The following is a 24308-nucleotide window of genomic DNA, read 5'->3' on the forward strand; positions in this document are numbered from 1 at the left end:
AGCCTTATTGGTACCGCTTAAGTGTCAAAGTACAAGTGTAAAGATTTTCTTGCACTGTTGTTCCTCAAAACCAGAGGGTACATTTTGTTACTGATATTTGTCTGCACTTAATTTTGACAGGTGCACATGGAGGAATATGAAGAAGGCCCAATTCCCACACATAACACACAAAAGAACTGTAGGGAATCTACCTTGTGCAGTTCATCTCTCTCCTGTGTAATACTCTTCATCTGTTTCTCCAGAGTTTTAATGTGTTTAGATGAGTCCTCCAGGTCTCTGCGGGCTGGCGTCACATCTTCAAGCTGTTTCTTCAGTTGTCCTGAGTCTGAAATGTAAACATATTTCAGTACAAATGAAAACACTTGTCATCACTGACAAACATATCTGGTGGTTTCACTCCGAAACTCAAACCAAGCTGTTAAGATGGTAACGTCAGCTTCATTTTCTGTATGTTTCTGAGCTTAACCATACATTAAAACATTTCCTGACCAGCAATCTGTTTCTTGAGGATGTCGATCTCATTCTTCAGACTCCTAATCTCAACCTCCTTGTTGGCACTCATGTGGCCCTCTCCTGTTGGATGCTGCAGAGCCTGCACCGTCTGAGTTGACTCTACAAGTCAGGTAAAAGGCATTGGTCATGATTTTTTCTTTTTCAAGCAGACATAAGTCTGGGAAGAAATGCCAAGGTGTATGTCTGCATGACTTTGAACAGAAGTTTCATTAATGTATAAACATGTTTCTACTCTTTCATGTTGAAGTTGCAGCATGGTTGTGATTTGACAAACACTTATGACCAGATGGATCTTTCATTAGTTTCACCTTGCAGTTTGCGGCTCAGTTCTAGTTTCTCCTGTTCCAGGCGACGGATCCTCCTCTCATAAGCCTCAGTGGCAAGGCTGTCTTCCAGGCCACGCTGGACAGCCATGTCTAACTGGTCCTGATCTGCCTTGCCCAACACTGCTGTCATTTGTCGTAGGCATCCCTGGTCAGACAGGGTACTATGGGCAAGGAGAGAGAGGGGTGTAATATTATGAAGTAGGCGTCAGAGGCATGAGAAAACTGCACATTTATTGAGTTGAGAAAAAAAAATATGTTTAGTTAAGGGAGAAAGACAAGTGAAAAGGAAATGGAATAGGAAGGAGATGTGGCCGACAGTGTGATGAGTTGAAAGTTGGAAGGATGATGAGTCATGGATGAAGGAGGTGGAGGGAGGGTGGCGAAGGGAGCGAAAGCGACAAAGGAAGATGTAAGACAGAGACAGAGCGGGGAAAGAATTAAAGAGTGGGAACGCCCATTATCACTGAACCATGCAGAGATAAGACAGCAGCCGGTTGCTTTCTCACGGGCAACACTTCAGTGTGAAGACCTACAGCAAGTCATGAACATCACCTTATTAGGGAGGGAGGCTAATTTAAAACTATGCTTCTATAGATGGAGCGATGCGAATGCTAAGCCCTGGAAATCTGTCTCTTTTAAACAACCAACTACGAATTAAAGAAAATAATGGCAATGTACCACGTCTCTCACCCCTCTTAATTCTATATCTGTTTATATGGCTGTTTCTCTTGGTAGCACTTACCATTTACTGGTGTAGGTGAAGCCCACAAAGGGTAGGTGGTGGCCAGAAAAGGCAGTGTGAGAGGGAGGAGGCATGGTCTCCTTAAAAATAATAATAATAAAAAAAAAAAAAAAATGGGTTTCGTCAGTAAAAGTGGCCACAAACACATACTTCAATTTATAAAGACATAATATATTTGCAGGGGAATCCACAGTATTGCTGGTATGAGTCTTAGTCTGTTGTTCCCAAAACAAATCATGTTCACCCTTACCGAGTTTTTCAGACAGTCATCATCCACATCAAAGTTGGAGGTGTCTGTGGGACTGCTGACCTCTGGTATGTACGGTGCCTCACACGTGCGGATGTTGTCCCAGTCAATGCCTAAAACAACAAAAAATAATAAACTGTTGAGTCAAACTACTGCCCTTTGAGATTTTCTTTATGTTCTACAACTTCTGGTTAAGACACATGCTGTCATTAAAACTGACATTCTTCAATCTTCTTCAGTGTAAGAGATACAAAGTCAGATATATAAAAACTCAAACTATAGCAGATAAATAAGATCATAAGAATCAATGTCATGAGTTATATGAGTTATTTTGAAAAATAGAAAAAAGGAAGCACAAAAAAATTGGGACATCTTCAAAGTTAAACTCAGCCTGTACCAGTGAAGAAGGGGTGCTGCTTGAAGTCCTCAATGCCATTCTGGCCCAATCGGTGCTCCCGACTGCAAATGAGCCTGCGAATCAGATCCTTTGCATCCTCTGATACATCTGATATCTGCTGCGGGAACTGGAATCGCTCCTGTACAAATATCAAGATTGAGTTGATAATACATAACATTTTACTTTTCAGCAACAAAACAAAGTCAAGTCTAATCTCATGCTCTTATTCTACTCTAGCGGCAATATCTTTTGACTTCCTCCAATCACAAAATGGATATTGTAAATTAGTCATAAAAAACCCCATTTTCAAAGATTAGCCATTACATATTCCACACAACCTGCCTATATGCATGCATCTTACCTTAATTCCCAAATCTCACAAACACCCTCTTACAGATGAATTGATATTTTTGGGTGTTGATGTGTAAGGAGAGGCAGTTTTAAATCAACCACAGAGTCCATCAGCTCACCTTGTGGTTCATGATCTTCCCGTAGGTTTCCACCAGGGACTCTGCATAGAATGGGGTCTCGCCGTAGAGCATTTCATACATGCAGACTCCCAGGGACCACCAGTCGCACTCAGGCCCATACTTGCCTTTACCATCTTCCATGGCCTGCAGGATTTCTGGGGAGATGTAGTCTGGAGTCCCTACGGCCACTGAGGACTGGACCTAGAGGAGTGACACAACCCAAGTCAGTCAGTGACTGAAAACTCAAATATCACATACAAAATCTCAGACAAGGAGACAAGGCTTAAGTTTAAAAGTTCAGCTTGCATGTTAAAAGCGGTGAGAATGACGAGGATGATGATGAGTTACAGACCGAGGACTTGGAAATATGCAACATGATTACCACCATTCCAGCAATAGCATTCAACCAAACAAAGAGTATATTGAACTTTCAGTCCCCACTACAGAATGAATTCCCTGTTGCACTTTTGGAGTTCTGCGTAACTTTATCCAAAAACAATTTTGAGAAGAAAAATTTGATGCAGGAATCCTGAATAAAATTCAAAGACGTAAATCCAAACTTTTGAAAAAGTCCAAGTATGAATTTTCAGAAAAATCTAATGATTTAGCTCCAGTTTGGAAAGGCAAAAGCAGCTGCTGGAGTTTGGATCCATAACATTATTCAGGAGGTAGCTTTAGTAGAGATTAAACACCTAAGAAACACACTCTTATCATTACTCAAAGCTTCAGTCTGGACATTTCAATCCATGACAAAGTTCCAGGGAGAGTTCAACTACCACTTAATTTATTTTTTCAAGTGGTCATGTAACCTCATCACTATATCAACACAGGAGGAAAAAACTCAAGTTCTTCTTTGATCATCAATTTCACCTTCTCAGCTTCTTTTTATATGAAGCCTGCGGAGAAGGGGGTTTTATTTGCTAGGAGAATAGTCTGAATCATAAACTGCAGGCATAGCCAAGCAGCTGAACCACACACTCCTCCTGGGAGACCCCTGGGGGCTGACAAGGAGGTCAGTAAAGCTCTGGTATGTTTTCTTTGGCCAGAGGAAGAGGCATCAGCAGCAGTGTGGTTTAAAAATAAATAAATAAATAAAATAAAAAATACCGTCCCGTCCTCCATGAGTTTGAGACAGGAGCCGAAATCAGCCAGGCGGATGTGGCCGTTCATGTCCAACAGAATGTTGTCAGGCTTAATGTCCCTGAAAGAAACCAGAGAAAAAGGACAATGTGAAAAGAAGCAAAAGATAACAATGAGCAAGTGATTCCTCATAAATGATTAGAGGAGATGAAGAGTACAAGACATACTTCCAAACAAAGCAATACCTACTGGACATCCACAGCACACTGTGGTGGTGAGCTGATATTACAATTCAATTATCATCAGATTAAACAACATGACCCTGGGACATTTAACTGCTAGTAAAGACAGTGAATAATAATTGAGACATTATTTGTGAAGTGTAATAGCTCTCTGTGTGTGTGAAAATGTGTGTGTCTCTGTGTATCAGACATACAAGCATGCACTCTGTTTAAGGAAATATGCACTGCACAAACACACTCCCACTCACAAGAAAACCCTGTGTCCTAAACAGACACACTCCCCTGTTCCCTTTGCAGACAATATTTGTGTTTTTGAAAAGAGGCTGGCTAGCTGGGAGGGGGTTACTGATAACATGTTCTTTTACAGATGTGGTAACAGTGGCCACCGTAGACTTCCTTGTCAACGTGCATCTGTTCTGCGTTACTACTGTTGATGATATGTTTATAAAGTAGGTCCGGACCGTTGTTTTACTCCAGTTGGTTGGATTAATTGTGAGACAGACGCAGAGGTTGTTGTCTGGGAGCTACAGCAGCTGTGCCACCTCAGCACTTACTTTCACTATTCAACCAGTAAGCTAGGTTTGAGAGTGGGACAGGACAATTAAACCACTTACAATTGTAGCAGAAAAAGAGTTGCCACTAGGTACTGCAATTAAAAAAAAATCACCTTACTTATTTATTGTTAGAAAGAAATTAAAATGCTGGCCCAGTTTTCCAAACATCTAAATGCAGATTTTCCAACAATGGTTGCAATTCCAAAGGTCGCCTATTTTCACTTTGTCCAGGGAATTTGCTCCGTGTGCTGTATTGCTTCATTCACACCTTGTGTGGTCCTCACTTCAACATCTAAGTCTAACTTTATTCCCTAAGGGTTGATGTGCAAAACACTTCCACCATGTTAAATAGGTGGTCACTGTTGGGCTACTGGTGCTATTGTCTTATACAGCTGTTTGATTGTAGAGCCCTGTCTGGCCTTCCCTGCTCCTAGCTCTCTCTCAAATGTATGTGTTCGTAGCTGGAATCCACATTATAGCAATTGTGAAAACAAACAAAATAGCCCCAATGATCGCTGAATCGATGTGAAACAGAAACATCACTGTATCCAACCATCATAGCTAAATATATCTTCTGTCCTTGTCTGGCCACCACTGATTTCCCCTGAGGGCAGACTTCGTCCAGCCCTGTGTCTGAGGCCCTCTTATCAACACATTGAGTCACAATACGCCTCAATACATATGTTGTGGATGGCACAAGGGATGGGTGGGCAGTGCATGAATCAACACCCAATGACACACCAGCTAAAGGCCTGATGGGTAACCCATAACTCCAAAGCAACTCTTAAGTACACTGAAGCATACACCTGCACACACACATACACACAAAATATCTGAGCTGAGCTGATGCTATTTCTGTCCATGTGAGCATGCGCTTACAATAATAAACCTGGTGTTTAACACAAGCACACACCCCCACACTCCCTCCCAACTAACTCAGGCACAAAAACACCAACATGCATAACACAACCCTAATGCCTATGCTAATGCTGACAGGAAGAGCATGAATGTGCAAAAAGTGCCTCAAAATAAACAGGATATTCAAAAGAAACACAAGCTTCAATATGCATTTTATATATATATACGAAGGATGAGAAGTCTCGCATGTATTATTTAGCCATTGCACTGGCCTTTTTAATTTGGCTTCAAGCATGATCTGCAGTTCTTAAACTGCAGTGAGGTCAGGAATAAATTCCAGTGCTTTAGTCAATGTAATCAATGTGATAGCGTTCCCTGGCTAAAAATAAATGATTTTGAGTAAAAAAAAAAACTCAAGGAAATAGAAAATCAGTTAAAATTCATTCTTGCATAGTGCAAGAGGATTGAGACTATTGCTATTCTTAAGAGTGAACAGATGTGAATTGGCTTTGAAAATGTCTTTGATGATGAGGTCTTTCCAAGGCCACATGTGAAGCCCCTGACATTTTTCAGTAGTGTGAATAGTCTTATCTTACAGGGCTGAAACCTATAAAACCATGGATTTAAGTAATTTGTATACTGTAGGCTCATAAAAACTTGGCTCTGAAACACCCACACATATATATATATATATATATATTAAGAGAGAGAAAGAGACAATTACTTTTGCCAAATCACTGTTCGAATGGTTGGTTCCTTAGAAGAGCTCAACTCTTCCCTGATGAGTTCCAGATTGGACATCACTCTCTAAAGTGGATGCTGTATATAGCATTTGGATGGAAACCGCATAGTGTACCAAAGTACATACCTTCATACAACTGATGTGGAGTAACATGAATTTGGCAGACACAAACACAAACAAACAACTGACATGACAAATACTTGGGGTCAGACTATCAAAAAGATCACAAAACCCCATGATAGTGAATAAAGATTACTCAAACACAATTTAAATGTCTCAAAACTGACATTTGTCTTGGACAATAAACTGCTCTGCTATGAACCTTCACCTTAACTTTAACAAGTCAAAACCTAGACATAATATAAGGCTTGAGCAAGAGGACACAAACAGTGGAAAAAAATTGTGGCTTTTGGCTATGTCATAGTAAAATGTTATAAACAGAACTGGTGGAACTTTTTTAACCTTCAGAGGAAATGTCAAATATCTTTCACTACATGGAAACTACAGCTCAATGACAGCTCTGACACAAATATTTGAATGATTTGATGCATCATTTAAACTACAGATAAGGCATGTACTTAAATCAGTGAACATGGGTGATTAAAGACGACATCATATTTTAATTATTTTAAGATTTTAAAAACAGTGATATCATATTCCTTAGCTGGTGGATACAGTTTGTAACTTCTTTAATACATTTGTGGCTGACTAGTGTGGTGATCTATGAGCCTGACAGGCACATGACCTTAGCACACAGCATCTAGACCATCTCAACAGGAATTTGAACTAGACTGGTAGCATGCAGGCCTGAGTGTGTGCATCTCAACACAGGTGTCTCACTAGCTGGAAAGCCTTAATCTGCTCTGGAGACTTTTGGTCTGCCAAAGAGCAGACAGCATGAGTTTGAGCAAATGAGTGTGTGGCAGACAAACAGCATGGTGAGGGTAAAGAAGGGGGGTTGCCTCTACTGATAAACCAGTTAGTACTCTGCAAAGCCCCCATCTCCCCACTCAATTTCCTTCCCTCTCTCATCTTAGCATCAACAGTGTCTCTGCCACCATCCTTCATTAGCAACACCTCCTGACCCTCATGTGATGAGCCCCCTGATAAGGCTGATAATAACACCACCCACCCAGCCCCCAGCTAACGCCACAGAAGGGTAACTGCATAAGAACTGACTCATATTCAGCATTGTAATAGTGGTAAGCTAAGCTAGTTAGCATACTTAATTGGGCTACTGTGTCACAGGGCTCCTGTGGTCTTAAGGAGCAGCGCAGAGACCAGAATAGAGGAAGGTAATCTCTTCTAAGACCACAGAATCCATCTGTGAGGGCCATCTGGATGCCACCTCACAACACACACACACACACAATATGGCCTGCAGCAACATTGGAAACTGAATAGAACAGACAGGTCCACCTGGCCTTGCATTTGTTTACAAATGGTTCAAAGAAGGGATATGACTTCTGATATCAGTTGATACTGTCACATGGTCACACAGTTATACACAGACACATGCCTCCTTTTCACAGGCTGTTTGTTGACATTTTTTCATCAAGTGTGCATTGGCAAATACCTTGAACATTCTAAAAGCCGAATAAATAGTTAAACATAGCATGAGGATTTTTCACACATGATGGTTGAGTGTGTGTGTCTGTGTGTGAGACAGAGTCTTGGTTTTGCTTGGATCACCGAGCTGTGAAGAGACACATGGCCCTAATCAATAATAAAACACACAAAGGCTGTAATCAATAGAAAAATACACTCCATCAGACCCTAACCCCTTAACCCTAACCCTCTATCTCCCATCTTCCTCTCTTAACATTCACAACAAATCTTCCCCCCTCATGCAACACACACACTTCTCTCCCTTTGTACCAACCCCCATCTCTCCACTCACTATCAGAATCCCCCTATCTCACACACACCCCCCCTTGGCGGACAGATGTGGTGCTAGGCAGTACAAAGCCATGCTGAGTTGGCCTATTGAAACGTTTGTCAGGGCCCTCTGGGAGGCCACACAGATCACTGACCACTGAATAAATGAACACACTCGCCCATACACACAGTCTCCCTTTGGGTCTGACACACTGATTCTCATGGGACTCCGCTGAGAGGGACAGAAGGCTGACCTCGGTTCTCTTTGCCTCTTTCATTTGGGCTTATTTCAACTTCATCAGTGTCAACACAGCTTCTGATACCAATTTTAATATGGGCCAACAATGTGGCCAGGTCATCTACTTCTTTAACGCAGCAGACTAGTCAGGTTAGCAACACAAATAATATAATGTTAGGAAGATGATTTACACCAGGAGGTAACACACAATTGTTTATGTCTGGATGTGTTTAATCTAGATATATGGGTTTTGTGGGATCAGTAGGTTCTAGTAAAATCAACAACTATCCTTTTCCTCCTAAACAGCATGAGGCACACAATAATCTGAGTGATGAAATATGTAAACATGGAAGCACAGTGACTTTTGCACTATGTCTTGATGATCAGATATTTAACATTAATTCAAGTCATATTTAGTGGGGTTTACTTGGTACAAACTGCAAGGTAATTACAGAATACTGTTTCTGTGTGAATACTGTGAGCACCCAGCTTACACTGCTCTCTCAGCGTGAGCCTGTTTCATGTGAAAAATACTGCACTCAAGGTCGTTTCCAGTCTCAAATTTGCGAGGCTGGTAGGTTTGTGTCTCTTTATAGTGAGTCTATCAGAGTTAGTCAGCAACAATACTGTTTAGTTAGCCCAATTAAACATGCAGGTGTTTCTCATGGCTTGTGTAATGTGCTTTTCTGCTACAAAGAAATTCATTTCAGATGAGTAAAATTAAAACCCCCTAACCTGTCTTAAGCAGAAACATACAGAGGAGGGAAGAAGATGAGGAAGGGTGAGAAAAAGGCACAGCCAGAGATAATCATTCTGATCACTTCCAATATCAGGGTCCAAGTTTAATGATTGAACTAATACAGGTAAGCCTGTTGGCAGTACATACACATGTATGGGCTTTAAAATGACTGTTTGCTTTAAACCTTCGGAGCTGGTTTACTATGACTGATGGTAAAGCTGAATATATACTGTATAATAGATACAATGATTTTTATCTAAATAAAATTTTGCCAGGCAGTTTGACATGTTTGATGGTAACTTTTTTTTTTTTTTTTTTAACCGATCTCTGTATTTTTCTTGATATAGGACAGTATATATCGAATAACTTTAACACAATATACTGTATATCAGCTTTAGTATATTAACAAAATATTGTTGTAGGACTATGCTAAAATATTACTTTTTACTTTCTGGATGGTGGACTGACGTAAGAGTGACACAATTTTTTTTCCCCAGGAGAAATTAGCATCACAGAATAATTGAAAAATGAGATTCCTTCAGGGTCCTAAAGTACAGCCACAACGTTCTCATTTATAGTAACTAAGAGTGGCCTAATTATGTGTTTGTGGTGCAACTAAAATGGGCAATGAATATGAGATGGTTGGGTTTGGGTTTTGGTTTTTTTGGTTGTTGGTGGTGGTGGTGTTTTTTTTTTTTTGTTTTGTTTTTTTTTGTTGAATGGACATTAAAGTCTTTAAGTTATGGAGGGAACCCTTTGTCCTATGGTTTAATCATACAAACGGCAGACACGCCAAATTCATATGCATCATCACAAAGATAAACACACCGCTAAACACACATGCAGCAAAACATAAGCATACACACACTGATCAGACAGGACCAGCCAGCGTGACACACCCTCCTCAGTGGCGAGGCCTGACTTTCTCCTCTACAGAGCAAGTGGACAGTTCTCCCATGAGGATGTGTTAAAAGTGCGGATAGGAGGACTTTGGGGGGGGGGGGGGTGGTTGGTAAATGGGGGGAGGTAGCACCACATCCCCACCCACGCACCTCCCATACCCTATCATTACTGTCCCAAAGCATCTACAAGAGGACTTAAAGAGAGCAGTGCCGGCCCCTTCTCCCTGTCCGTTTTCCTTCCATTCCATTCCTTCATCTCTGCTGCCAGCCCCCACCCATGGTCCCCAGATAACACTATGCAATTAGTGGCTCCCCACTCTTTCTTTACTTAAACACTTGAACCTACATCTCTCTATAACGCTGCTGTTGTCTCTTAGCATCTCTTTCCATCTGACAATTTCAGACACACCCAACATGTTATCCCACCATCCTCTTCCTCGTCTCGCTCACTTTTCTTCTTTTTTTTTTTGACCCTTCCTCATCCTCTATACCTCTCTCATCTTTCCTTCCATCTATTCATCGTTTCCATACTTCTTGTACAAAATTGCTGTGATGAGCCCCTGCCAAAAGCGACACTTTAATTACGTTAACAGCCCAATGTAACCACTTCCTGTTTGGCAGAGGATATTTTCCCTGCAAAGGAACTGAACGGCATTAGCTATTGGCTGAAAAAAAATCATCTGGTATCTAAGGCCAGAGAAGGAAAAATTGTTTCAAGAGCCACAGCCTTTGACCACTCTTTTAAGTGGTTAGTTTGTTTTTAATTCAGAGGAATGAGAGAGACTATGTAAAGTGTATGTAACTGGAAACAAGAAAGGGACTTGGAAGTGAAATGGAAAATATCGGCTGACATGACAAATATGCAAAAATCTTAGACAATAACATCAGTGTTTAAACCCCATCTCTCACATACATTTTAACATTACTGTAACACAAAAATGTGAATTTTTAGGTGAAATGATAAACCACACAGGAGTACAAATCAATATACTCTGTAATTAGTCTGTTGTATCAACTAGCTCCAGTGATGACTGAAGACAAACCTGTGCACACATTCTTTGTGTTTAGTTTCATTCCAGCTATTCCCCACTGCTAAAAATTTGCCCACCATCAATCATTGCTCTTTTTCTCTCAGAGAACGATTACATGCTGCCTGCTCCTGACCTGTGGACGTAGTGTAGCTGATGAACGGAGTCAATGGCGAGCACCATCTCAGCCAGGTAGAACTTGGCCATCTCCTCTGGCAGGCGGTCCTCAAACTTACTAAGCAGAGTCAGTAGGTCACCGCCCACATAGTAGTCCATCACCAGATACTGGACACACAAAGAGAAGACAAATGCACAGAAACAAGCACAATTTAAGTAAAACAATAACACATTTGAAAAAAAACAAAAAATGCACAACGGTGAAACCTTTATTATTTTCTACTATTTTTCATTCTTTATTTGGATAGAAGGAAAGTCAAAAACATGCCACTCTTCTCTTTCTCACCCCCCACCCATTCCCTTTTCTCACAATGTCATTATTACAGAGGGGCATTGAGATAGAGTGCTTAAATGGATCTTAACTTTTGAGGGTTTTCCTATAAATAGGCAGCTAGACGGGCAGTGGTGTATATTTATAAAGCCTTGGGGAGTGTCCAGGGTAAAGCATTTGTTGTGAGAATGTGGGAAATGGAATGACAAGTAGTCCTGGCATTTGAGCTCAGGGTCAGAGAAAGAGGGCAGACAGTCAGGTTAGAGAGAGGACGACTGCTTCCAGCTGCAAATGGTAGCAAAGAAGAGGTCAGCTCGCAACCACGCACCTAGATCCAAACTCATTCTTTATGCTTTTTACTCAAATGTTTGTTTTGGGCCATGTTAACATTTGCTGCCCAATTTCCTACAATTTTAAGTCTTGTTGTGCTTTGCGGTAAGAATTGAATGTGCTGGTCAGTTCCTGGCAGGTCACCAGGCATCTTGTGAGAGGAGGTACTATGTTCTAAAAATGAACTGAAGAGTGACATGGTGAAAGTGGCAGGTGGAGCTACTCATAACAAAACTGCGGGTGTTGTTTTGGAAAGCACCAAAATTTTAGTGTGCTCAAAGGATGAAGTAAGGTGGAGTAATAAATGTGATAAGGTTTTTAGTTCCCCGAGAGACGTAAAAAAAAAAAAAAAAAAAATTGGCAGAAAATTTCTGACAAGAAGAGTCTTTAAAGCAGCAGTTGGACGGGAACATGTGTACAAAGAAGAAGATAGAGATTAGAATAGATTAGAAGATAAAATAGAATATTATACTATACCAAATTATTATCATCCTGGAAGGCATAGTGCAGGGTGGTAATCCACAGGCCATCCCCATTCACCAACACATCTCGCTCCTCCCGAAAACAAGCCGTCTAAAGAAAGATATGGTTAACATTACATTTTATATATCATATACACTTACAACATTAAAAGAGAATTGCAGCTTTAGCTGCATCAGAATATTTTCCATTCATCCACATCTATAAGACCTGTTACGAGATGTTTTTTTCTTTTTTTTTATGATATTAAATTTAATATGGTTGTTTCTCTGACATACTTTTTTTTAACCAAAGAACAAAAGACTAACAGGGAGATTTTCTTATCAGTCACATAAAATTCTTTATCCCAAATACTGACATGTATGTTTAATGAAATATACTATATGACATCTCAGGCCCATCCATTAGGGAGTTCAAAGGCCAGGGTGTCGAGGCTTGGAATTCCCAAGAATTCGGTCTCAAGGACAGATTGCTGTAGAGATGCTTATTATTCCCTTAGTCTGGTGTATTTTCTTTTAGTTAGCCTGGGTATCAGTTTTCCACAGCAACCCAATTACTTCATTTTAAATCAATGAAATTTGATTAACACTGTGAGATATTTCTTGCAGAACTAAATTCCACAACTGAAGAGTATGTCATTCTGTAAAAGTCAAATATGTCCCAAAAACGTTCACTGTTGTGTCACTTTGAATGTACTAACTTAAAAAAAATACCAACTCTGCAGCCTATAATGCAGCCTGAGCTCGAAAACACAAAATGGGATAGTGTAATCTGATCGTCTTCAGGTCAAGAGGGTCAAGTCATGTTTTCTGTGTGTATATTTGTATGAATGAAAGACTTGAGAACACACTTCCCTATGTGCATGATCATATCTAACAGGAAGGAAAGACATGGATGACTGAATGTCTCCAGTGTTTTGATACTTTGTGTCTAGAAGGGCGGTTACATGTTTGTAGTGTGACTGTCTACAGTACATTTGTTGCTCTACATTGTTTCCCATGTCCAGCCCTTTGCGCACACACACATGCATGCATGCATGCATACGCAAGTATTCACAAACAGCAGGGACTAGTTTTGGTCAATGATGTTTAAGGCATGAAGATTGAAGACCCAGGGGATCAACAGGAATGTCAGATCGTCAGGAAGAGGTCGATGAGAAAAACATGCATCAACAGCTCGCGCTGCTCAGGCACTGACATGTTGTGAAAACGTCTATCAACAACGAAGGCCTGATATGAAGTTGGACAATTTAGGCTTGGGGTTTCTCTTGAGAGCAAAGGCTTTTTAAATAAATCCTCAATGCTTACATATATGATTATGTACTTTAAATATCTCTGGTCAAATATCAGTAACCTGTACAAGTTCCCCAGCTAAGTGAGTGACACTCACCTCAGCTCGCTTCAGCATCTCCCACTTGTTGAGAATCTTCATAGCAAATACCTTGTCAGTGTTTTTCACTTTTACGACTGCAACCTGCACAAAGGAAAGATGAGTTTCAGCCTTTAAAAACTGTTAATCATTTGTGTGACAGCTGAGCCAGTCAAAGAATGTGATGCATCTTAAAAACAGGACAAATAGGAAAATACCAAAGTGATGTAATAGCTCATCTTTGAGGCCAGAGTAAAAAGAAAAAGGACAAGGACTATGACAATTTGTGTATAATTTTCGCATTTCAAGATTAGTTCCACATTCAGAACTCATGCTATTTAAAGAGATGTGTGGTAAGGTGTAGTTCAAACAATTGGGAAAATAAAAAATTAATTTTCAACAATTTTAACCAAAATATATTCCTTCTTAAAATTAATGTAATTATAGTACAACAAATAACAGACTAAAGGATTTTTTTTTTCCCAGCTCTTAATCATTACAGTCTTATTCTTCTATCAATAATCTAATGGGATGGGTAAAGCATTGACGAGGGTCATGGGGAAGAAATGAGGGGGAAACTTTATAAATAGGAAAAAGGGTAAAATCTGAAAATTATCAATATGGTACAGGGTGTCTTAGGTGGGACCAATCAAGGGATTAAAAGGGAATGGAGAGGAGAAAGAGGAAAGAGACAGAAGGGAAGAGAGGGGGAGTAAAAGAGTGGAAGGTGAAGAGGCGTGTAGAGGAAGAGCAAGGGCAAAAGTAACCATTGATACTAAAATGCTGACCTAAAAGGCCAACAGACACACACCACCTGGACCTATATTCACACACCCTAGATAACACACACACACACAGACACACACAGACACACACAGACACACACAGACACACACAGACACAGCCTCGCACAGCTGGACACTTAAATATGATTCATGAGTCATGCTTCCTGTGAGCCCAGGCTGCTTCTTAAGAAAAAATAAATCCTTCTAATCACTGTGACCAATGATCTGCCAGAACAGAAAACAAAAATTTAAAGCTGATGGACCGACAGACTGGTACAGCTGTGTTGCACCGGACAGAAGTATTTGATGTGTCTTTTTTTTTTTTTTTAAGACCAGGAGCCTACACACAAATATCAAGTTGTCATCAGATACCACAGATGCATCTTATATGTCCAGAAATATACAAACACTTGCATATATTCAGTATGGGTCAAACTTCCAAATGAAATTAATAGAAATTAAAAGTGAATTTAGGTATTTTAAACTAGACAGGATCATTCGTTTTTGACATATTGCACTGTCTAGCTATTACACAACTATGATACATACTTAATTGACATTTAAACCAAAACAATCAACGAATGGGCAATGCAATTGATTTGAAACACTGAAGATTTTAATAGTACTATGACCTCATCAATGATATTTTTTATTCATCTTTAACTTCACCTTTCATGGTACATTACTTAGTCTTTTTCAGTTGCACTCTCTCATTGTGTTTCTAATTCCCTCCGTATTAACAACATAACAACTGCCAACTTTCCCTTCACTGATAATTGCTGAGCATAACAATGATAAACGTCCTCAGCTCTGGCTTCACATTTTGCCAAAAAAGGAGCTGTACAAGCTGCAGTGACAAAGCACTGTGAACTGCCAGCCAAGGCCCCTGCTCATGCAAACGTATGTCTAAGTGGACCTCCTTACTAGTTTTGAATATTCCCCTAATCCACAAAGCAAAGATTTCTGTTTTCATCTGGATTTTTAAATGGTTAAATGCAAACAGAAACAACATTTAGGAATTCCAAAAATTGCAGAAAAAGCACAGAAATAATCAGACAGACAGGAATTCGAAAGAGGACTGTGTGCGTGTGCTCACACACACACACACACACACACAGATGAGTGGTGAAACAAACACAGGCGTCCTATGCAACTGTGGGGTCTGTAGTCTATTAAATGAGCTGGGGAATGCTGCTAATGCAATACAATGATAACATTCCTGTAGTGTTTGGATTTCCCCGAGTGATCCCTCACCAGAGGAGAGGGAGAATGGAAGAGGAAGAGAGGAGGACAAGGGGGGAGCACACTGTTCTTGGCAAGACTTAGCTGTTTTTCTCCTCTTCTCCATCTCTCCCTTCTTCTCTCGACTGTTCTTTCCTCAATCTTGTCCTCCCTCTTAGACCTGATGTCAACTATGAGACCCCAAAAGACTAAGCAGAGTTTGTTTCACAATTCCAGTCTATACGTATGGATAAAGGAGGGGTTTTTTTGGGGGTTTTTTTGTTTTTTTGTTTGTTGTTTTTTTTTTTTTTTTACTTTTTGGTGCTACTGAATATGATTTGTTAGCAAAGAGCAAAAGCTGTGCTTTCCAAATTGGTTTTATCTGCAGAAAACAAGGTTGAAACAAATCAGTTGAAACAGTTAATCTGAACTTTTCAGACCTTAACTGCTATGGCCACATTGGCAAGCATGTCACCGCTGATCCAACACAAGATCAGCTATGTTATATTCATAATCAGAATCAGCTTTACTGGCCAAGTACTTTCACAACATACAAGATTTGGTTTCGACAGGTGGTGTCATTCACGGAATGGACAGCAGCAATACGCTAAAATCTAAACATAAATAATAAAAAAAAGCAACTGATGGACAGTGATTCCAGAAAACCTTGAACCAAACCTCCAACCATCAGGTGTAGCTTATCAACCCCACCAGACTGAGTTGGGCATGTTTGTGTAAGTGAGGAGCTCTGAGTCTTAATGGAAGAATTCTGACAGGCAGCAGGCCAGTACACACTGGTCTATTCATCAGATGAACTCTAACGTCACGCACCCGCGCCATTTCTTTGCATGATGCTGACAATGGGAAGATGAAATCAAAACATCCTGCACTCAGGGTCTCTCAGCTCCCTTTCTGACTCAAGAATTTTTTCTGCACTTTGTTTTCCGGTGTCTGTGTCTACCCATCTGGGTCTGTCTCTGCATCTGTCTCCGTCTGCTGCCTGTATCTCTCTGTTCCCAAATCCATGTCTTAGTGACTGATCTATGATATGAATCATGCCCTTATAAAATTTCATAAAACCTTCCAAAAATACAGACTTTTTTTTTTTTTTTTCAACGTCTGACATCAGGTCTGACAACTTTTAGAGCTGTCATCCAACTGGAATATAGTGAGACTTCCAAATCTTGCAATACCATAAGAAAAACGTGCGTATCTGTTTGCAACATCTCTCAGGTGTTGTAGGATAGCAGCGTTTGCGAACTTTCTCGCAGTGCTGTTGACAGCAGCGCTTTGTGTATATGTCTGTTTATTCTGTGCCATTTAAATTGTGTTTATTAATTAACCCCAAAAGAAGATGCTAAATTTTTGAGTTAATCTGCATTGTCTGCAGAGATGGTGAGCAGTGAATTACATGTAGTTATACTAGTAATTTTGCAGTATTTTGGTGCTAGACATTAACATTTTTCACAGTTGGTTTTATTTCTATTTTATCACTTCACTCACACTGACAGCAAAATCATCATCATGGCTAAACCTCCTGGAATTCATTTTCCCCATGAATAGTGAAGTATTTCATCATAATTATAATTATTATTTATTTTTGTGGTTTAAGTCACTGCCACTTTTAATGATGCAAGTGGCAATTTTGAACAGAATGTGCCTTTCAGAATAATTTTATTTGGCGGGAGGGTGGTTTTGTGTGTGCCTATGTGTGTAGGTTGTTTGAACTCCATTTTCGAAGTAGCTTTAATTAGCTAAACTAGATTTCTCCCTAGCATAGATTTTAAAGTAACTGGTAGCTTGCCAAGATAAAGTAGCTTCCTAAACAATGATTGTTCCTGTCAGTACTGTCCCCTTGCAGTTTATGCTTCAATCCCATTAAGTGGGAAAATAAGCAAAAGGAGGAAAGAGGTGGTCTAAACAATGGAAATAAATAAATGAAGCTTATTCGCCTGTCGCTGCAGGAAATTGGGCACGTCTTCAGCTACAGTGACCACTAATCTCCAATGATATCCACTGTTCTGATACAGTTCCACTTTCTCTTACTGCACTATAACAGTAGGATTCGCATTTTGACACGATGCAACGAGTCTGTGTCCATCAGGCCCATCAGAAATGGGAGACATGAGATGATCATGTTGTTTCTCATGCTAATTTGATTTGTTTGTCATACAGGACTTGAGTGACCATGGCTGTCTGAGAGAATGGGCACTAGAACATATGGGCACGAGGTATCACCACTCATGGATCACACCAGATTACTGAGAACAAGCAAGACACAGACACATGACCTACCCACACTAGTGTTGCTTGCAGTGGCTCCCATTAGCACATTAGTATGTTGTGGTTGTTGCTATATGCTGCCAGGTGTGTTCAGTGTCTATCCATCAACCTCTCACTGACATCTTTCTCTCACTAGCTCTCCCTCTCCCCTATCAGTGTTTTTGAGAAGAGTGTACTAACTTGTCTGTACAGATACATTAAAATTTTCAGAGACTAAATGTTTGGGAGTTTACTTGGCCCAAGGTGATCAATTCACTGAAACCTTGGTAATCTATTGTCAAAATAAATGTATGCAATTATGAAAATCATGAAAATGTCAGCTTGAAAATCAATGTTTTTCAAAGATACTGAAATTATAGAAGAGTTTTGGCTAAGGATCAAGAATACCTGTCCCTCCAACATTCCCCAGCTTTGACATCACTACCTGAAACCCAGTGACAAATGTATTTTGCCCTCCCTACAGGCACATATAAAAGGAAACACGCAAAACTATATAAGCCAACAGTATTTGCTTTATCTGTCACTAATTAGTTTTATGTTCATCTTCTTTCAAGTACATTTGAAAGAAGATTTTAGTTTTGTTCAAGCTACAAGTAGAGTCATGCTCATGCAGCAAACCAATACTACGCACTGCTGCTGGAATGCAGCAGCAAGCAATTCACTATTAAATGCAACAACACTATTGGCTTTTACTCAAGTATGAAAGTATAAAGGTACAAGGGAGCAGTCTTTTACTGGCAGATGTCTTCCTAGAATCAGACTGCAAAATCTTTGGCTCAAGGAAGATTTTGAGATGTCTACCGCCACAATTGACAAGCAGATTAAAAACATATACTGCTAATGATGCAGCTATAATAAAATGTCCAACTCTCTACAACTCCTGTTTCTTATTACAGGTCAGATTGTTAATGTATTCAGCACTAAATCGCTGCATGCTTGGGGTGGGTGTAAAACAAGTTATATTACCTCTCCAAAGGCTCCTCGTCCAATCACCTTTAAGATCTCAAAGTCTTCTTTATGAAGGCGCATTTGCTTCACTTTGGATGTGAAGGGCTTGGCTGTGGAGAAGAAAAAGACTGAAGTCAAGTTGAGAAAAATCAAATGTCACCATTAAACATGGAGCACCGACTTTTTAGTTACAACGTGGGGAAGAAACATCAGTATTGGTAAACACATTTTTTTTTTTTTTTTGACATGAAACAAGCAAGCAGATACAAGCAGAATTAATTCACTGACTCACAGAAAACAACTGGACTGAAAAGGAAAATATCAAGTACACCTTGGCAAGATTACATTTGGCTATTTCAGTCATCATGGCTACCAGAGCTACAGATGCCATTGCCTGACTGCCATACCCAAATATATGATGGGTATTAATCTTCAGGGAAAAGAGTCACAGTGCATCATAAAAGGGTGCAATATTATTCTTAATGAACATTATCAAAGTGTGGGTGATCACTTTGTCCTCCCCACAGAACATGACACCGGACACAGAGAGGCTGAATGATAAAGCTAGCTATTGTTAACCCTGCAGTTATGGTTCCTGGTATAAAAAGGACTTGGGAGGGATAAGCAAGGGTCGCCAGCGTTCTCTCACAAAGCCAGACAGATTCCATCTATGGCTGACAAAGTCAGCATTTCCCTCATTTGTGGAGAGCTATTCAAACACTTCCTGGTTTACATGATTCCAGTGTGCCAAGGATAACCTGATTGGCTCAAAGTTCACTAAGGTCAGCATATTGGTTACACTGATGCATTGATTTTCAGATAAAGACAGAAATAATAACAACAATAATATTTTATATGTAGTGAACTTTACATTAAAAACAATCCCAGAGTGCTTTAAAATATAGAAGTAAAAATATGGCTTAAGTATATATATTCTAAGGAAGCACTTGGAAGCAGTTTTCAGTGCTTTTTAACAGCAAAATTACTTTGACATTATTAGCATATAGACAAGCGATTCAATCATTTAAAACGCAAATTAACATTGAAGTTTGACTTTTACATACAGTACTACTTTTGTTAAACATAAGAAACAATATTCATGTAGTATGCAAACAGCGTCAGCTCTGTGTGCATAGGACCTGACCACCAGCCGAGCTAATACTCTTGGCCCAACATCATGCTAAACGCTGCCATGGGTTTATAGAGACTCCAGCATCGAGGAAAAGGACGCTGAAACGGGGAAACACTGGTTGAAATAAAACAAACAGGTCCTACTAAAAGCCTCTCTCGAGTTTTGACTGCTGGCCCCCTCTGACCACTGCTCAAAGGTTAAAGTCGGGGTCGGTGCAGTGTTTTGTGTTCTGGCACAAATTACCACTTACCAAAAACACACAGTCAGCTCGGGGATTACACTCAATACAACCGAGAAACACCTGACTTGGGAAAAATAATAATTTTATAAAATTCTAAGTAGACCAGTTACACAGAAAATGGATCTGCTGTTATGTCTACTGGTTGATTAACTCTGTTGCATTTGGCATCCAGCTTCACGTAATTCACCAAAATATTGCCACAAGCCTGCAAAACTGAAGACAAACAACACTTTGACACGTGATGGAAACGGTCTTCCTCACAGTGTTCTGGCTTCCCCCTCCTCATGAACCCAATTGCTCAAGCAGCACAACTTCCAACAAATAATTAAAATCCATGATAGAGAATGACACACAGCATTCTAACCTGCTAGAAATAATGAATCCCAGTCCAAGTATCAGTTGGCTCTACACTACAGATGGCCCGCTGGCAAATCACCTAAAATCTCTAAATTGAATATAATGCAGTGTCAACCACAAAAAATGTATCTGAAGATAGGAAAATATGATTATAAAAAATGTGAAATTTGAAGATTGTCCTCCAGCAGATCACATGTCAGTTTGGCAAAGATAGATATGATAATTATTTCGGCTTTCATTCAGAACAGGTTGACTGCAGATTAACTGCCAAAGGGACTGGCAAACTAACACAAAAAAAACTAGTCCAATTATTTTGCCGTTCAGCTCAAGGCTGGGGGTTATTTCACTCATTTTCCTTTCCACTGCACATCCAATTCTTTTTCATTGCTGCCAGTGTGCTCTTCCAACCAGCATCTCCAACCAGACATGGCATTTCTTCCATGCAAGAGATAATTGCTGGCAATAAAGTCCCTCCAGATTCATATTAATTCACATATCAAAACCACATGATTATTGGCCGAGAGATTAAATCGAAATAATAGTAATAGTTAATAGTTTCTCAGTGTTTTAACACAGGGGGATTTAAAAAAAAAAAAAAATCACTTCAGTTTTGCTCCAGAACAAGGAACAAAACTTTGCATTCACAGATTTGGTCATGCACAAATTGGTTATAACTGCATTCTTGCAGTTTATTTCAGCTACCACGTAGCTCTTTCACCCAATTTTTAATGGTTCTTGTGTTGCTTCAAAAAGGGAGTGTTCGTGCTTTCGGGGGGGAAAAAAATGGCTCAAAAATGTACTTCTTTACTATGTAAATAGTAAAGAAATGGAAATGTTTTATATTTTTTATAATTTATATTGGCTGTGTGTGTACAAAACCACTACATTTTGTTGTACGTGTGTGTTGCATATATATTATTTTAGAAGCTACAGTATGACTAATGATGACTAAGCCTTGCTAAGCTGACTGCATTACAAAATCTATACTCCTTTAGGTTAGCCTGTTTCAACAGCCTGAACTGACGAGAGCTATATCAATAAATAAATGCTATTATCTCAGAGGGAGGGATCCATTCATTCAGCATTAGACAAACCATGCAGCTTTATTATCCACTCACTATCAACGGAAATGGCAATATTTATTCTTATGAGTTACAGTAGTTGAAGAAGGCTAATCTATTTTTTAGAGACAAACCGTTGAAGCCTGCTGGTTCTTCCCATTCAGTTTTCATCCCAATTCAGCAATGTTTACACTCAAAAGGTCTTAAATTGACAAAGCCCAGTGTGTTCAGAACACAACTAGGCCAACTCTCTGCAATTCTAGAAGCCTTCTTCACTGCGTCTTCCTGCTCTAAACTGACATGACATGGCATGGTAGGGCAGATTCCTATAGCTTTAAATACACACATAACGGCTAAAATATATACAGAGTATAAAATCCACTCATAATTTAATTCTCAATTATACCAATGAGCCTAGAGAGTAGGGGGAACCACGTCAGGCAAGCTGAGGGGAAGAAATCACTGATTAGTAGCTGCACGCTGACTCAGGAGCACCACTAAACCAGCCACATGAGAAATGTCTTTCATCTCTGAGCCAGGAGCCCACAGGCCCTGTCCACAACAAAGCACACATACAAACATAGACAAATAAGTATGTGCGCGCGCACGCACACACACATACACACACACAATTAGATCTAACGGTTTCCTGCATCTACATCTGACACATAGCTGGCCATGCCTTCCTCTGGCAAAAATACCACAGCCAAACAGATTACAGAAATTGCTTTTGTGAATAGCGAAATTCACTGGACATGACTCCAACAGCAGGTGGTTTATTCAAGCTCACAGCAGCTTTTAGCCCATTATTCTGGTCTGTAATTTAATGGACCTCAACTGTGTGTATGTGTGTGTCTTTCTACGGTTGGTCGTTTTTTTAAATATAGGTGTACAGACATTTTGGCCTTGCAATTTGACAGTTTGATGGTTAAGACTTGGTTTAAAGGTTTGGGTTTGAGTATGGATTAAGACGAGGTTTGAAGGTCCATCGTTTATTTGCAATGGTTAAGGTTGGAGTAAGGGGCTGGAACTGCAAATGGGAACAGAAAACACAATAGTATCTAAACACTTCAAAGGGATGTTTCAGTTTGTTGTTTTAGTAATTCTTTTAAATAACAATTTAAACCTGCTTCAGCTTTTTCATTATGGAGTAGTGAGTATGGACTGATTTTGTACAACAATAAAAGCTGTAGGTGGCTGAATGCACAGTGTCACAGTACGTAGCATCAAAGATAAAATGCCATGACTCAAAAACTGCCTGTATTCATTGAGCTCACCCACATTTAACCAGAGATCGAGGTGTCTGAGGCTATCCTGTAGTTCGGATTAGTTAACAGTGACATGTTACATCCCTTTTTTTCCCCAAACACAGAAAAAATACCATATAGTCTGGTCATACATCTTTACACACTAGCAAAATATAAAAGGTATGCCTAAACATAGCAACAGTTGCTATGACAAGGTGTGGTAGGAACCCCTGGCAACACTTGGGAAGGTGGATATGCAAGCTTTAGCATGACTGTAGCTCATTGTTTTCGAAGGGTTTTGTAATATGTTAGGGCAACTGAGCCAAGACTGGAATAAGATGGCATGTTCGTCACATAAATACTGCATGCTTTGTGCAGAGGACATCCATCTACAGACACAAACAAAACACTACAGGATACACAGACACTTGCAGTCTGCGCTATCAAAAATGCACACACGTGTTCAGCACTAAGCCTTAGGACGTAGTGAAACTGGAAAAACACATGTGACGCCAGCTAATCCACATAGCCAGACAGGTTTAACCCAAAATGTTCTGGACTTATCGGGCCCATCTTGCTCCATACCGACGAGAAAAATCAGAGGTGCTTTTGTGTGAAACTTGGTAACAACAAGCAAGTGTGTTCACTTAGCAGCCAGCCCACAAATGATATGCTCAGTACACACAACAGGCCTCTGTCTCTTCCATGCCCTATCTCCAGGGTGTGTTCATGTGAACCTTGATAGTAAGTGCATGTCAGTCTGTTATACATGGACTGTGTATGTGTATAATGTGTGTAAGTGTAATAATGCTATAATAGTTAGGTAGTTTATAATAGTTTATTTGTAAACTCTATTTTCAGAAACCTATACTGTTTTTGGCCCATTTTGATAAATTTTATAATTTAAATAGGAAAAGTTCTTAAACTATTGTAATTGCTGTACTACACTGACATCATACCGACGGGTGTGGGTGTGTTACACGTTCTGTGTTCTTTAGTACAACATGGCACACCCATCACTTCAGTCAATATTTCACAAAACATAGACATGACATATAGGGTGTTAGCTACGCCTGTGCATTGTGACATTAAAGCACATAACAAATGAGTAAAACAGATTTATTTTTAAAGAATCATGCTTGATTATTTCAGCAGCTGAACACAGATTCCCTAATGGGTTAGGGTTAGGGTTAGGGTTAACCACCTAACCCTTTAACCACTGTCTGGTTCTGTTTTTCTGATGTTGTAGGTCGTCATCCTGCTGCAGGATGAACTCCTGACCAGTCTGCTTTTCTTTGTAGCTTTCTCACTTTTCTGGTAATAATAAATAATATTGCTTCCCACAGTGCAGAGCACAGAATGTGCTTAGACTATTTTGTAGAGCAAGAGGGTTAGATCAGGCATATGTAGGAATTGTTTACATTAGCTTCCAATGCAGCAGGTTGGCTGTA

General features: G+C 39.8%; 1 protein-coding gene across 8 annotated transcripts in view; it reads right to left on the reverse strand.

The window, feature by feature from the left end:
• cdc42bpab (CDC42 binding protein kinase alpha (DMPK-like) b) overlaps positions 1-24308 on the reverse strand; it is a 70663-nt gene that overhangs the window by 23920 nt on the left and 22435 nt on the right. For all 8 annotated transcript variants that reach the window (XM_029495916.1, XM_029495915.1, XM_029495914.1 and 5 more), the window contains exons 2-13: positions 18838-18929; positions 13604-13687; positions 12212-12307; positions 11093-11241; positions 3803-3896; positions 2696-2896; positions 2226-2364; positions 1832-1941; positions 1582-1661; positions 822-1000; positions 490-612; positions 192-325 (exon numbers count right to left, since the gene is read on the reverse strand). In XM_029495916.1, the coding sequence (XP_029351776.1) occupies positions 192-325; positions 490-612; positions 822-1000; positions 1582-1661; positions 1832-1941; positions 2226-2364; positions 2696-2896; positions 3803-3896; positions 11093-11241; positions 12212-12307; positions 13604-13687; positions 18838-18929 (1481 nt within the window). The remainder of the gene's footprint in view (positions 1-191; positions 326-489; positions 613-821; positions 1001-1581; positions 1662-1831; positions 1942-2225; positions 2365-2695; positions 2897-3802; positions 3897-11092; positions 11242-12211; positions 12308-13603; positions 13688-18837; positions 18930-24308) is intronic.

The sequence above is a fragment of the Echeneis naucrates genome, chromosome 24, assembly GCF_900963305.1.
Source record: "Echeneis naucrates chromosome 24, fEcheNa1.1, whole genome shotgun sequence".
NCBI lineage: Eukaryota > Metazoa > Chordata > Actinopteri > Carangiformes > Echeneidae > Echeneis > Echeneis naucrates.